The 15,227-nt window shown below is 41.6% G+C and overlaps 1 protein-coding gene across 4 annotated transcripts in view; it reads right to left on the reverse strand.

The window, feature by feature from the left end:
* SYNDIG1 (synapse differentiation inducing 1) overlaps positions 1–15,227 on the reverse strand; it is a 268,069-nt gene that overhangs the window by 133,918 nt on the left and 118,924 nt on the right. For all 4 annotated transcript variants that reach the window (XM_045283542.1, XM_004717782.2, XM_045283540.1 and 1 more), the window contains exon 3: positions 9,971–10,108. In XM_045283542.1, the coding sequence (XP_045139477.1) occupies positions 9,971–10,108 (138 nt within the window). The remainder of the gene's footprint in view (positions 1–9,970; positions 10,109–15,227) is intronic.

Below are 15,227 nucleotides of genomic sequence, written 5' to 3' on the forward strand. Positions count from 1 at the left end.
GTAATCGGTTCCCTCTTTCCTACCCATTCTCCCTTTACCCTCCCTGTTTCGCCACTCACACCACTGGTCCCTAGGGCCTTTTAAATCACTCTTGTCTATACTACCACTGGCCTCCTCATTCTGTCTTACGTTTATAGCCTTGAAACATATTAATATATGTTTCCAGCTACCTGCTCAGAACCTCCATCTCAGTGTCCACGAGGAACTGTGATCTGATGTGGCGAAGTCAGGCTCCACAGGGTCTTCTCTACACTATGCCTTCCTGGAGTGGGAGCTCAATCTTGCACCAACCTCTCCTGTCTCCTTTCCTCTCACCCTGCAGCCAACCTGTTGGTCATCCTTCTAGCATTCTCTACTTATTACATTTCTTGTCACAGCCCCAGTGCAGACAACCATTCTCTCAAAAACGCTCTCCCTGCATTCGCCTTTCCTAGCTACAGCCCATCCTGAATGTAGACAGTGTTGTTACTCTGTGCAAACACTTTCCTGGCCCTAAAGCTTCTGACCACCATGTCCCCTACCAATTTCCAAGTTTTCTCCTTATACTAAACTATGTCTGATACTGTATAATTTTACTTTTGTTTATTATCTTTATTCACTATAATGTAAGTACCGTGAAAGTGGGTTTGTTTTGTTTACTGTTATGTCTCTGGTGCCCAGAAGCAAGTCTGATCCATGGTAAATGTTTGATAAATACTGTATTTTTTAATGAATCATTTTATTGTGGGGCTCTTACAAATCTTATAACAATCCATCATTCGATTATAAATACTGTATTTTGTGGAACACTGTCTTCAAGGTTTTCTATTCCATGGATCATCCTCTCTTTTTTCCTAATCGTCTAATTTTCTTTGGTTCTATTTATAATATTCATAATATGCTTCTTAATACTAATTTTCATTTTTGTTGCAAGGTTGCTGTTAATAAACAAAAGAAGCATTTTATGAAATAAAATTAAATCAAGACATAATACATGCTCAAGCACAAGAGATGTCTGCCAACAGGCACAGTGTGGAGTCCTGGGGCCTTCCAGGGTCCTGATCCAGACCCAGCGCTTTCTGAGGGAAAGCAGTGGAGACCAGGCCCCCAACGCCTCTCGTTAGCAGGAACAAGGCTTCTGATTCTTCTAGTGCGGGTCTCTCCATGTCAAGGGCAACAGATTTAGAATCAACATTCTGCTTTTGTTTTTGTTTGCATATAGCTAAAAGTCAAAGTTGTTCTGCAGAAAATGTAGTTTTAATGGTCAGAAAGGTTGGTATTTTCATCAATGTACTCATACTTGCTATCTCTGCTTTCTATACGTTTATTAAGCTCTTGAAATTTCAAGGTTTTTTTCCTTTATTCCTCCATAAAATGAGGATAATAATTTTTCCTCTTTTAGATCCATTGCAATGAATAAATAAGAGAAAGCAGGTACATGAACTTGTTCACAGTGCCAACTGTGAATTATATGGTAGATTTCTATGCTATGAATAATCAGAAGCACCAGTTTCTGGATAGATCTATATTACCAAAGTATAAACAAATGTAGCACTTTCCTCTCGATTAACTGGCTGATTAAACTTGGCTGCACTGGGAGCAGCATGAAATCATTGGCACTTCTGGAGTGAACCAAAGGTATATAGAAAAACTGCACTCATTCCCCAGCTACCTTGCTTCCACATCAGATTCCTTAACCTCAACCTGAGTTGTTAGTTCAGGCCCCATCCCAGCACACCAGGTACCAGCACTGGTCTTAGGCACATCCTCCAACCTCACCTACCCCTAATCCCACCCCATACAAAGTGGAAGTGCCCGCATTATGCTTGGCTCAGAGTTCCCACAAGACCATGCATGCAGAACCAAAACCCCAAACCACACTCACCGCCATCGAGTCAACGAACGTTGACTCAAATGTGAAGGAGTAGCAGTATCTGTTAGTGTCCCACCTGGAGACTGCTTCACCAAGTCCGTGATAGAGTTAGTTATTTGTCTTTCTAGCCAGTTCCCAGAAGGACGTTATTGCTGAGGAATTTAACACAAAACTGACATTTAGTCAGTGCTTGATAACCGTTACTCATTCTGCTTGGACTAGGACTGTTATGGCTAGTTGCCTCTAGTTAGCTCAAATTCACAGCAACCCCAAGTACAGCAGAGGGAAAATTTGCCTGGTCAGACCACCATCTTCATGATGGTTGTGTGCTCCAGTTCATTATTGCAGACCCTGTGTATTGTCTTCCAATTGAGACAGCCGTGGCATCATGGGTGGGTGAGTGTGGGGGAGGTATGCGAACTGTACCAGATGACACTGTCATAGGATATAACACCAAAACGATATATTTTCCAACAGAAAATATCCCTGTTACTAACGATAACAATAGAAACATCTTCCAAAGACCCGTTTACATGTATCTATGTATTTAAAAGGAGCCCTCCCTGGTGGTGTAATGGTTATGTATTAGGCTGTAATCTGCATGGTCAGCAGTTGAAACACATTAGCAGTTCCACGGGAGAAAGACTGGGCTTCCCATCCCGTAAACAGTTACAGTCTTGGAAACCAACAGGGGTCACTATGAGTCAGCACTGACTCAGTGGCAGTGAGTTTGTTTTGGTACATACCTAAAAAGCTGAAATCCGATGCTAGTTTAATTGTTCAACCTTCTAATGCACTGGTGGATAGGGTGAAAACTCAAGGTCACCAGACACTATGCAGGAGAAAAATAAAGCTTTCTGCTCTCATCAAGATTTACAACCTTTGACATCTATGAGTTGGAAATGAATTGACGGCAATGAGTTTGGTTTGAGGGTTTTTTAATGCACTCCAGTCAGGGCTGTTTTTATTGTCCAATTACAATGATGCTTTGAATCACGCAGTTTTATCTACACACAGTATGAACACATGCTGTTGATTTTCTGTTGCCAGTGTTTTTTACAGTTGCTTATTTTGTCAAATTATCTGGTGTTTTAGCTACAATATTATAGTAAGTTTTATTTGTGATCTGATATCAATTTTTTGAGAAGCAATAATTAAAAGAAACTGAAAAAAATAAGAAAAGGCTTCTTTTCAGTTATCTACTAATAATATAACTAAAATGTTTTAGTTCACTGTAGAAAGATTTTACAAAATAATTGTGCTATTATTATTTATGAAATTTAAGAACTACCACATTTAAGCAATTTATATTCATTACATATTATTCTATGATTAAAACTGATAATAAGCATTACTGGGTATCTTAGTTATCTAGTGCTGCTATAACAGAAATATCACAAGTGGATGGCTTTAACAGACAGAAATGTGTTCCCTCACAGTTCAGGAGGCTAGAAGACTCAACTCAGAGTGCCATTCTAGGGGAAGGACTTCTCTGTGTACTGTGGGAAAGGCCCTGAGTTCCTTTCGACATCTGTGGGCCTGGTGTTCCTTGGAGAGCTACGTGTGTCTTGGCAGCAGTCCTCCCCTGGGTCTAATGGCACGCTCCAATTTCAGCTCTCCTTTCTTGGTATTAGTTAGGACCCTCCTTCTCTATTCACTTTGCTCTTCTTTTGTGTCTTGCAAGAGAAAAGGTGCTGCAAGCTCCACGATGGAAACTCCCTCGCATTGGGCCAGGGCTGTGACCTGACTAAGAGAGTTGTATTGTACCCCCTTCCCCTTACAACTGATTGGGTGATAACACCAGACCATATCATGGTGTGTGTGTGTGTGTGTATACAGCTGATTACATCATATCAGATGATATCATAACTTTCGAAACACTGAGACCCATATTTTGGGGGTAATCAAAACGAAGGCTTCTGTATGGTCTGGTATAGGAAGAGATCCCTGAGGTAAGTGGCATAAAGGGTTACCACAATGGGTGACACTAGCCCCAGAGACACTACTGCTAGGGGACTCCTCTTCCAAAGCAGTAGGACGATATTCTGTGGTGAACCACAAAGTTTTCATTGACTAATTTTCAGAAGTAAATTATCATTCTTTCTTCCTAGTCGGTCTTAATTTGGAAGGTCTGCAGCAAAGTCCACAGCTAAGCTCAGGACGGCCACAGATGAAGCTTGCCGAGAGGAGGCTACATGTTAAGGGCATTAGTATGGGGTCCTATTGGGAGGAATATGGATACAGTTCTATGGCGGACCCTTCAGTGCACTGAAATCACTTTCCTATGGCCTTCCTAGTCTTAGTCTTCTAACGCCCCTAAAACAATGGGCTAGGACACAATCTTGCAAGATATGTCAATTATTATGTAAATAGTGACTTGGAAATCCACTTAGTATAATTGAGTCCCTGGGATATAGATGGTTTTGCCATCCTGAGAGTCTTAGATACATGACAATCCCACATCCCCCAGGTGTTCAGAGGAACCTCATTAGCATCAAGAAGAGTCTGAAGCAGTGCGCTTCCTTTTGGACCTGGAGTCTCTGTACTGAGAAGCTCCTCGACCTGGAAGAAAGAGCTGTAACACTGAAGATGAGGTGAGACGGAGAGAAATAGCACAAGCACAGCAGAGTCAAGCAGCAGAGACATGGTGGCAGGAGTATGAGTGGTGGGAACCAGGAGACTAGCTATAGTGGGTTTGAGGGCCAAGAGAAAAAGGCATGTGTAGGGAGAGAGAGCTGAGCACTGCTGGTAGAGCTAAAAGCATTGTAAAAGTGTCTCATGGAGGGCAGAGGGGTCTGGATGTGCCCTGTGCAGGAGCCACATGCGTCCTCAGATGGCCCAGAGCAGGTGGTATAGGCTGTTGGAGATGGAACCGTGTTAGAGTAAAGTGGTGGGAGTCAGTGACATTGGCAAGGCAAGACCCAATAAGGCCTAAGTGCAGAGCAGAACGTGCTGGAGCCATTCTCGTTCCTTGCCCTCATGCAGTGCAGTGTTAGCCAGAGGCAATGGTGATGGGAACACAATATTTCACTTGGACCTAGTGAAGAATGGGCATGGTTCTAGCCAGTAATGTCTTCTACCTTCCCTCTACCCTCACCCTTGGTAGACATCAAAGAATGTTTCTTTTAGTGTGATAACCTTAGATTATCAAAAGGTCCTAGATAGAGTATGATTGAATGTGGGACAAAACTCAAAATAAAAAATGACAAGGCTTCTTAGTTGGACATCAAGGCTGGCACAGCATTCTGCTGAGCTCCTGGTTCGCCCCACTTGTACTCCTGCCACCGTGTCTCTGCTGCTCGACTCTACTGTGCTTGTGCTATTTCTCTCCGTCTCCTATCATCTGCACTGTCACAGCTCTCCTGAGTTTAGGAGCTTCTCAGGACCTCTGGTCCTATGGCCCTTAGTCACCCTTCAAGACTAGAAAGGAAATCACCCCATGGATCATTCTTCAGCCAAACAGTAGGTCTCTAAGGAGAACAATAGCATTAGGGAGGTATGCATAGCTTTTCATAATCACTGGCCAACAAACACTTTGGTGCCTCGAATGACACTCATTTCTGAGTATATTTGGAAAACGCCGATTCCCCGAATGGCATCAGTTTCCCCCGATCGATTCTAGTTTTTGAGATACAGAACACATCACACACCACTCTTCACTGTGCTCATCCCCCCAAAATCAGGGTATTTTAAAGTATTGTTAGCTACCCTGAGATAGAGAAGTACACGCTGGCTTTATTTAAAGCAGTTTGTGTTGTACTAAAGGCCATGTTATACTTCACATGGTGTCCTTTTATCCAAAACTATATTTGAACAGTGCAAATTACATGAACTTGAAAATCTTCCAAAGTACCACTTCACCTTTATTAGGAACTGAATAGTAGGCAGTTCCAATTTGATATCTTTAAAAAGGGGCCAGAAATAAGAGTCATCGTACAATAAATAAGGAGCCTTGGTGATACAATGGGTTACGGGTTATGTGTTCGACGACTAACTTCAAGATTAGCGATTTGACCCACCAACTGCTCTGGAAAAGATGAGTCTATGCTTCCATAAAGATTTATAGCCTCAGAAACCCACAGGAGAAGTCCCACTCAGTCTTACAGGGTCACGTGATTGACTTGAGTACAATAAATAGAGATTCAAATGTTCTGAAACCCAAATTTGTCTGTCAGATTTCAAACTCCTTTGTTACAAGTTAAACATTCCAGTTCTATTATAAGATGGCAAGATTCTCCATCTATGCCCAGAAACTCTTAAAAATTAGAATTTATCTTATAAAGAAGGTTACAGTCAATCTCTTTCTGAAATGTTTAACATGAATTATCCATTGACTTCTATATGTTAAATATGTTTTGAAATGTTTACTGAAAAATTTGAAGAAGAAACATTTAGATCTTAAAAATATTTAGGAAAATGGCTATGAGTTCTTATGTTTTTGACACTATAAAGTACCCCCACACCTTCCATATATGTGTCTTTTCAATTTTCTACTCTTCCCAAACTTTGTTCTGGCTTTACAATACCCAATTTGTAGTCTTAGTATGTATGGCACAGCCTCCCATGCCCACAAGAAAAACCCACTGCCATCTAATCAATTCTAGCTCATAGTAACCCTATAGGACATACAAGAACTTCCTCTGGGTTTTCAAACCTGTAGATCTGTTCAAAACTGCAGAGTTACTGTGGGGTTTGAACCACCTATCTTATGATTGGCAGTTCCATGTGTAACCAACTAGCCAGTGTGGGTCCATATACAGCTTCCCTTAAAAGTCCTCTAAAACCTAATGATTTTTCAAATAATTTACAGTTCTAAATTCTTCTCATATTAAAAATAAGATGATAAATTAATAAATCGGTATAAGTTAATAGCTGAAAATAAGTAGCACACCACATCTAAGAAATTGGGATGCAGGATACCCAAGACAATTTCTGAATTGATCCCTCAAATCACCTGAGGAAAAGGCCTAAACACTAACACACCAAAAATAATAACAATAAAACATTGGTCCTGGGGGGCTGTGTAATTAACCATTTGAAGTTAAAAACAACAAAACCCAAACAAGCAGCATTTTCCCCCAGAACACAGAATTGACAAGTGTTAAGAAAGAAGGAGCAATGGGCATGGGAAACACACGAGGGGACGTGGGATATGTGATGAGATGTTGAGATGCTTGCAAGGAATGAGATGAAACAAAATATGTACGAATTGTTGAATGCAAAACTGGTGTTCTATTGTGTAAATCTTCACACAATTCACAATATAAAAAAGCTGCTTAAAAGAATGGACACAGGTATTTTGGGGAAGGGGAAGTATTTTCCCTTTAAGAATCTCTTGCTGTTATTATTTGCCTTCTTTAAATCATATTATTGTTGGTCACATTGCTACAACTGTGTGTCTTATGTGTCCAGATGAATTAGAATGAACAAAGAATCTGTGGAGTGTTTGATGCCAGCAGGTGTATGTGCCTCCTTCCTAGCAGTCCTGTTGCTGTGGGTTTTCTTATTGTCTGGAAGTCTGAGGCACAGCCTGACTGCATGCTCAGTGCAGACAGACACACCATACGGGCACTGACCCACCAAGGTTTCTATACAAAAACATCGGCACTTCTGCTCCATCATAAATGAAAATCATCAGAGTAGCACAATGAAAAATGGAGTGGGGGCTGCAGGCCAGATCATGGAGAGCCCCTCTTCTTGTTCCAACAATTTAGGGGCCGTTACTGAGCAGCTACAACAATGGGTTCAACAATTTTGAGAATAGCCCAGGGAAGGGCAGTGTTTTGTTTTGTCCCACAAGGAGTTGCAATGAGTTGGAGCAGACTCAAAGGGGCCTACCAAACACAACAAGCAACCCAATCCAAAGTCACTGCCCTCCAGACTTTTCCAACTCACGGTGGCCTTACAGAATCACATAGAATTGCCCTGTGGGTTTCTGATCCTGTAACTTTTTATGCTTGCAGGGAGCAGACCAACACGTAACCACTACATCACCATGACTCCTTACCCAAAACACCACCACCCCTCAAAATGTTTGTGAAATAGGATCAAGGCCTTGACAGAAATGGTATTTTGTAATCGCTGTTAAACAAACCACCAAAGTCCTCTACCTTCGACAGCAGTAAGTACCGTGTGAGTCACCAGAAAGATGTGTGAACAGGTTTTTCTTTTCTTTTGGAACAGTTCCTATGATTGATGGCTTTAAGAATACAACTGCTCTTTGAGAAAAGAACCCAGACTAGCAGTCTCCAAGCATCACAGTGTTGGTACTTCTCATAATTACTTCTTTTGGATAACACAGTGTTAACAGCTTGTGTAGCGGTTACATGGACATGAGCTTCAGTAGCCATGTAGAGTTGTAGAGACAGCAGAGTTCCCGCACCTTCCCTTTGCAGGCTAAAAAGCACAACCTCCCACACAGCCCATACCAGTCACTCTTCCTGTCTTGTGTCCAGGGCTCATTTCCTGCCCAGAGTCCTGACATCATTTTTTTGAACAGGCAACAGTTCTCTAAACGGAAGGTGAAAATGTTGGTCCAATGCTAAAGCTTGGTAATCAAAACACAGCTGTGAAATTGGCACTGTCTCCTGATAGGAGGGGTAAAGGCTTTTCTAAGCATAACCACCTCCCCCATGTGCAGACAGAGAAGAAGGACAACGAGGGTTCTCATGGAAATCCCCAAACTACCCACAGTATATAGAAGGAGGGTACTTTCCTCCCTGTATTTGTGGCTGTCCCATTCTCTGTAAGGTGACTGCTGGCTACTTGCAGCATCCTGGCCCACTGGCTCTGGGCCTCCTGGGATGGTACAAATAGTGAACCTATTTGGCTAGTAATGAAAAAGTTGGGTTCCACCCTGAGGCATCTGAAGAAAGGCAAAGATGATTTACTTTAGAAAATTCAGTCATTGAAATCTTATGAGTAGAGTTCTAGCCTGACATGTATGAGGTCACCATAGGTTGGGGTCAATTCTACAGCATTTTTTGGTGGGGAGGTGGGGCCAGGTTTACACAGAAGAGGGTAGCTCTGGACCAGTGGGGACCTTCCTCCGGGCATGCGCTGTGTACTGCAGGGTGTCTATCTGCACGTTTCCCCAGAGGAATCTGAATCCACCATGGACAGGGTACTTTTGCATGCCAGGAAATGGAAGGACAGTTGTGCACTTTGGATAAAAAGAGCACTTAAGGCAAAAACCGGGGCTTCTATCCCTATTCAAGTAAAACTAACTCTACCCAGAAACTAGTAAGCAGCCACAGAAGGCCAATGTTGACTGGCAAGGGATCTATTTCCAGGCCAAGAAAATAAGTTTTCGAACAAAGGACCTGCCCAAGCCAGCCGTCCTCAAACTTAGCCTATAACCTTAGAAACGAATCAGCCCAGTCATCCCACATTGCTAACAGCCCATAGGAAACCTGTTCCGCCCTCCGCCAATGTCACTTAGTATCTCCGTGTCAGTTGTTGAGACTGGTAATTACATGCTTTAACTGGCACTTACAAATGCTGTGCTCTGGTTAATAAAAATAGGAAAATAGATTATTTCTAATGAATCCCCTGTATTTGCTAGAGACTAACCCTCAGACCTGAATTCCATGAAGAGATGACAAACAGAATGCCTAGTAGTAAGAAAGGCTTAGAAGCCCTTATGCTGAAGGAACATTGATCTGGGTGGATATACTTGAGTATATTCAAATGGACCTTTCAAATAGAAGTGGTTGTATACAGAGGAGTCTGTTACAGGGAAAACAAGCTCCCTTTTATCTCCTTTTTCTTGGAGTCCTCAGTTCCCAGTGGTTCAGAGCCTGTTTCCAGCACGGACCATGAGAGGGACACTGAAGGAAGGTCCAGCTTTCCAAAGGTACACACAGGTTCCCACCATATTCCTTGGTAGCCCCAGGGAAACCCCTCTTCTGCCCTGAAAAGGACAGCTGGGAATTGCTAATCATGCTGAGAAGACGGGCATTCCCCAGGATACTGGCCCCTCTTGTTCTAGTTCTTACGATAAGACATGTAAGAACAAAACAACCCTCACCTCATAGCAGAGAAAGCTTCACACGTACCACCATCCTTAACTTGGCACGTCCCACACCAACTCACCACGTTGTGGAATGGCGACCCTACCTCATGGGACAAGTAGAAGGCAGCGATGCCCAAGGGCCAGAAGCAGCAGAGCATGGAGAAGACACTGAGGCCCAGGTGGTCCCTGGGGGGCATCATGAGGAAGTTGTCCTCGCTCTCGGTGTCACTTGAATAGTCACTCTATAACAGGGAGGAGAAAAAAAAGAGCAGAGTGAGGCTTGTTAAAGGCTGCAGAGGCTATTGCTGTGATTGCTCTTGCTACTGTTTGCAAGTTGTTAGTAGCTATTAAGTAAGCCCCCAACTCTCTGTGATCTCATGAGCAACGCAATAAAGCACTGTGCCACCATTGCTTGCAGATCAGATTGTTGTGACTTATGGGTTTTCATTGGCTGAGTTTTGGACATAGATTGCCAGTCCTTTCTTCCTAGTCCATCTTAGTCTGGAAATTCCACTAGAAAAATGCTAGTCTCTGCTAGAGGATAAAAATTCTACTAGTGAACTTCCACCTCCAAGGCCTGCAAATCAACATCCTCAGAGAAGGACAGCTGTGGCACCTTGCTCAGCCAACGACATGCTTACAAAAAGAGGAAGTGTAAGTGCCAAATGTTGGGCACTTAGTATGTTCAACAGAAAACAAAACCAGTTCAGAAGTGCATCATTTCTAAGAACTCTGTTACGATCTGAGTATGCAACATAGTAAATATTTTAACTCCCAGAGAAAATAATGGGGGACTTGCATGAGTCACATAAGTATTGGGATTCCACTTTTTATACTGAGTTGAGAAGAATCCAGAGGTATGGAGGGAGAGCACAATACTTGGAGGCGCCCTTCAGATCTGGACACATACACAGGTGATCCCTATTCCATCTGGGATATACAGATGTCTTCCCACAGAGCTGAAGACGACTTTCAAATCACTGCCTTGAGGACCCACTCTTGCTTCCTTTGCGACAAGGTAGACAACAGAGCAGTTCTTGGCAGAGGCATTGAATAAGAGCCTCTTGGGAACTGGGTGGACTGCACTCTCTCTGACTCATTAGAAACCAAGATCCATGGTTTCATGCATTTGTTTTATTTAAAGAAGGAATCGTCTTCGCTACAGATTCCATTTTCCAAAAAGACAACAGAACATTTTCCCTTAAAGAGATTCATTAAATCCACACTTCCTTAACAAGTTAAGGAGCCTGCTGGCATTTTGTTTGGATTTCTAACAAAAAGGTCAGCAGTTTGAACCTACCAGGCATTCTGTGGTGGAAAGATGAGGTTTTCTAAACTCCTATAGAGTTACAGTGTCATCAACACACAGGAGAAAATGTGTGTGTGTGTGTGTGTGTGTGTATATATATATATATACTGTTCTATAAGGTTGCTATGAGTCAGAAATGACTCATGGCAGCAAGTTTGAGTTCTTATCCAGTCGCCTGTTGGTGTTCAACACACAGCTTGGGATAGCATTACATACTCAAAAGATGCCCACTGTTGTGTGGCTTGGTTAGAAAGCACAAAGAGAACATTGTCCTGAGACCCAGGAAACTACCAGGATAAATCATGTGTAGATCTTGATTGCCATTCCTACACTAGAAGGCCCCACACAGTGAGGTCCCTACATTGGAGGGTTTCCTACACTAGAGGGCTCCCTAGACTGGTGCCCACACTGGGAGGTGCCCACATTGGAAAGTCTACACAAGAAGACCCTGAAGCAAGTGTTTTCCCACAGTGGTAGGTCCCTATCCCATCAGTGGGGGATCATGCCCTCCTTTCTAGTTAAGCATCCACAGAGGGCACAGATATAAAGCCCACAAACAATAACAGGATCTGTTCCTCCTTTTGTTAATGAATGCAACAATGCTGCCAATAAGAGTCTCTAATCAGCGCTTAAACAGCATGTGCTGCTCTAGCTTCCTGCTAAGACTGTTATTTGTCTAGTCAGCTGAGAGAAAACAGGTTTGCTGGGCTACATTGTTGGCCGTGGGGTGGAAGTCTGCAACCCCACGCCCCACCCCCACCCACATAGCCTGGGAACTCACTTCTCCAAAGGTCTTATCAGCACCTGGTGATTTGGTGCTGTGCAGTGTGGGTATCACTATAGCCCCCCAGTCTGACTCCAGAGCTGCAAGGGAGGTTGCGTTCTTTTCTCTGTGTGGTATCCTCTTTCAAATTGTCTTCCAAACAGTGGAGGGAAATGAATATCCCATTGTTATGTCTCCAAGAAAGCACAATAATCAGCACACAGGGTGCATGATTTACAGTACGTTTGAGGACCTGGAGCTACCCAGGTGGAGCATACTTTTCACAGCATGTTGGGAGATCTAAACGATGGAATGATGAAGGGTGGGGAGTGTGCTAGGTTAGCAGAGAGGCTGAGAGCCTTCACTGCTGTGCCCTTTCTTACATAGAGTTGCTGCAGGCACACTGAATGTAGCAGCTACTTCGATTAAGATGCTCTGGGTGGTCCACAGGACTAGGAGTGCCAGGAAAGGCATGGGTTAAAATAGGGGAGACTAGGCTTAAGGGACCACTGATAAAAAACTGAAAAGAGGACATCAGAATTGTTCTTTCTTCCTCACCCTCCACTAGACCATGTGCATAATGAGTTTTGCAGTGAGACTGTCTTCTGATAACATATCTGAAGTATGCTTTTACAGAGCATTCTGATCATAAGCATAATAAACATTGATGTATCCAATGAAATACCCTCAAAATGCAATAATCAAATCCTTACGGAAATGAAGAAGCAAATAGACAGTACTACAATACTAGTGGGAGACGTCAATACACCATTCTAGAGGAAATACAGATCAATTAGAAGGAAATCCAACAAAGATACAGTCAATATAAGCAATATAATAAACTTGATCTCTCAGACATATACAAAACACCTTCATCTGCCAACAGTATTCTTTTAGAGCATTCATGGAACATACTCCAGAACAGATCATATGTCAGGCCACCCAGTTAGCATCAACAAATTGTAAAAGATATTGCAAACTATCTTATCAGATCACAATGCTGTAAAATGATAAACTAACAATAGGATCAATAAAAATATTAATTGCATGGAAATTGAGCAGCACCTTACTTAAAAACCATTGGGGAGTTGAAGAAATAAAAAGCAAAGTTAAAAATTCCTTGAAACAAATGAGAATGAAAATTGACCAGGTATATTAGAAGGCTATAGATGACAATGAAATCCTAAAATCTATTTGCAGTGTCTCCACTGGGATTAAGATTCCACTGAATTTCTGTGTGTTTTTCCCCCAAAAAATGTTACTACCAGGCCCGGTGCAAAAACAGTTCTCAGAAGACTGTACTCCATTAATTTTAAGAACCTAGAAGAAATGTACAGCTTTCTAACAGCATATAACCTGCAAAAATGAACACATTTGGTAAAGAAAACCTCAACAGACCTATGACACTAGAAGAAATTGATCTGGTCATTTAAAAAATACCACACAAATAAGTTCATGGCCAGGTACTTTTATGGGAAATTCTACACAAACTACCCCAAAATATAGAAAGGGACAACACACTACCAAACTCATTGTGTGAAGCAAGTATAATGCTGATCCCCAAATCAGGCAAAGACATCTTCAAAACAGAAAACTACAGACTAAAATTCCTTTTGAACATAGATGCAAATATTATCCACCAGATTCTCGATAATAAATTAGACAAACAATTAAAAGAAAGCACATCATCTTCAAGTGGGATATTACAAAACAGTACTATGGCATGGCCCTACTTGATGCTCACCCTCATGAAGAGAACACTAAAGATATGGGTGCTATAGCAAAGGTAGTGAAGAAACCGATGATGCCTGTCTAGTAGAAAGACTGGCATCTGGATTCTTCAAGGCTTATCTTCAAACAAGCAGCCATCTCAATGAGGCATCAACTGAGCTCACATGGAAGGATACCAGCCAGTGTGATCCAAGGATTGCAAACAATAAAATCCAAATCTGAAGGTGGGAATAGTATCAGACTTGAGATCTTGAACATCCAGTTTGTAGAAGATGATGAATTACAATAGACACACAAAATCCATTTTCAGGGTCCTTACATGAATTAAGCCTCTGGTTAATCCCTTCTAACCACAGTCTAAGGATGTGAATAGCCTTGCTATAATGCAGAGTACAGTGGAAATTGGATTATCGAAGATGAAATTAGGTTAAAAAATGAACACTTTATCAAATAATCTCCCCTTTGACCCATTTTAAACTTGCTCTACTTTTTGTGCTTTCTTTTGATTGAGGTTTTTCTCTGTTTTACTTTGGTATTGTTGTTGGGCGGGGTTTTTCTGTTTTGTTATGAAATTCGAAGAAAAAAATATTAAAGGTCTGAAAAACAATTCCTAAAAGATAAACTTGTACAGAAAGTGTACCTACACAATGCATTGTGTCTATTACATTAAACATGTATAATATACAAACACAAAAACTATTAAAGAGGCCACCATGTTTCACCAATCTGAGCAAGAATAAAATGCCTAAAGAACAATGTAGATGATGCAAAGGATGGAGTGGTTACTTCAAGCACCATTGAAAGAGAACAAATGAATGAGTATGTTTAGTTATAAACACTGAATTGAACTTTTGGCACTAGGAATCAGAGCATTGTGCCATATAGCATTAGCATTTATTAACATGTATTATAAAAGTATGTAGTGTCAAAGGAACAGAATCACCAACATTCGAAAGCAGCTTTGTCAACCAGGCAAGAAAACACTCAACAGCATGTCTTTCTGTTGTCCATCACTGAATAGAGTGGTAGCAGTTTTGAAATGTTAAAATAAAGGGAGATAAAGACAAGAAGAAAGGAGTTATAACCCCTTTTATTCTCTCTATTTAAAATCAAACAGAGAACAAAACATACATCATTTTTTAATGCTTACATTTTTAAAGTACATCATTTGTACAAGAGAAAGACTAAGAACAAAGATGTGTTTACAGAGACACAAATATAAGTGAGTATCAGTAGTCTCACACAGCCTTTCGGTGATACTCAGGAATCACTTAATAATCGCTGGCACTAGGTAAAATGACAGAATTCTTTGCCAGGTCCTTTAAGATATTATGAAGATAGTTCAGTAAAAAAGCAAGACTCCTCTCATCCAGAGGTGTACAGGCCAACATTGCTCCAATTCACACAAATAATCTCAGTAGATGTGGTATGTGAGAATGTTACATACAGCGATCTCTCAGCTTTGTACAGCAGCTGAGTGCCCAACATTTCATTGAAGTATCAATCTTTTATCCCGGCCACTTCATTAACAGCCTATTTCTTATAATCTGTGTTTTCT

The sequence above is a fragment of the Echinops telfairi genome, unplaced genomic scaffold, assembly GCF_000313985.2.
Source record: "Echinops telfairi isolate 266 unplaced genomic scaffold, ASM31398v2 ScPeMD7_7462;HRSCAF=8500, whole genome shotgun sequence".
Taxonomy (NCBI): Eukaryota; Metazoa; Chordata; class Mammalia; order Afrosoricida; family Tenrecidae; genus Echinops; species Echinops telfairi.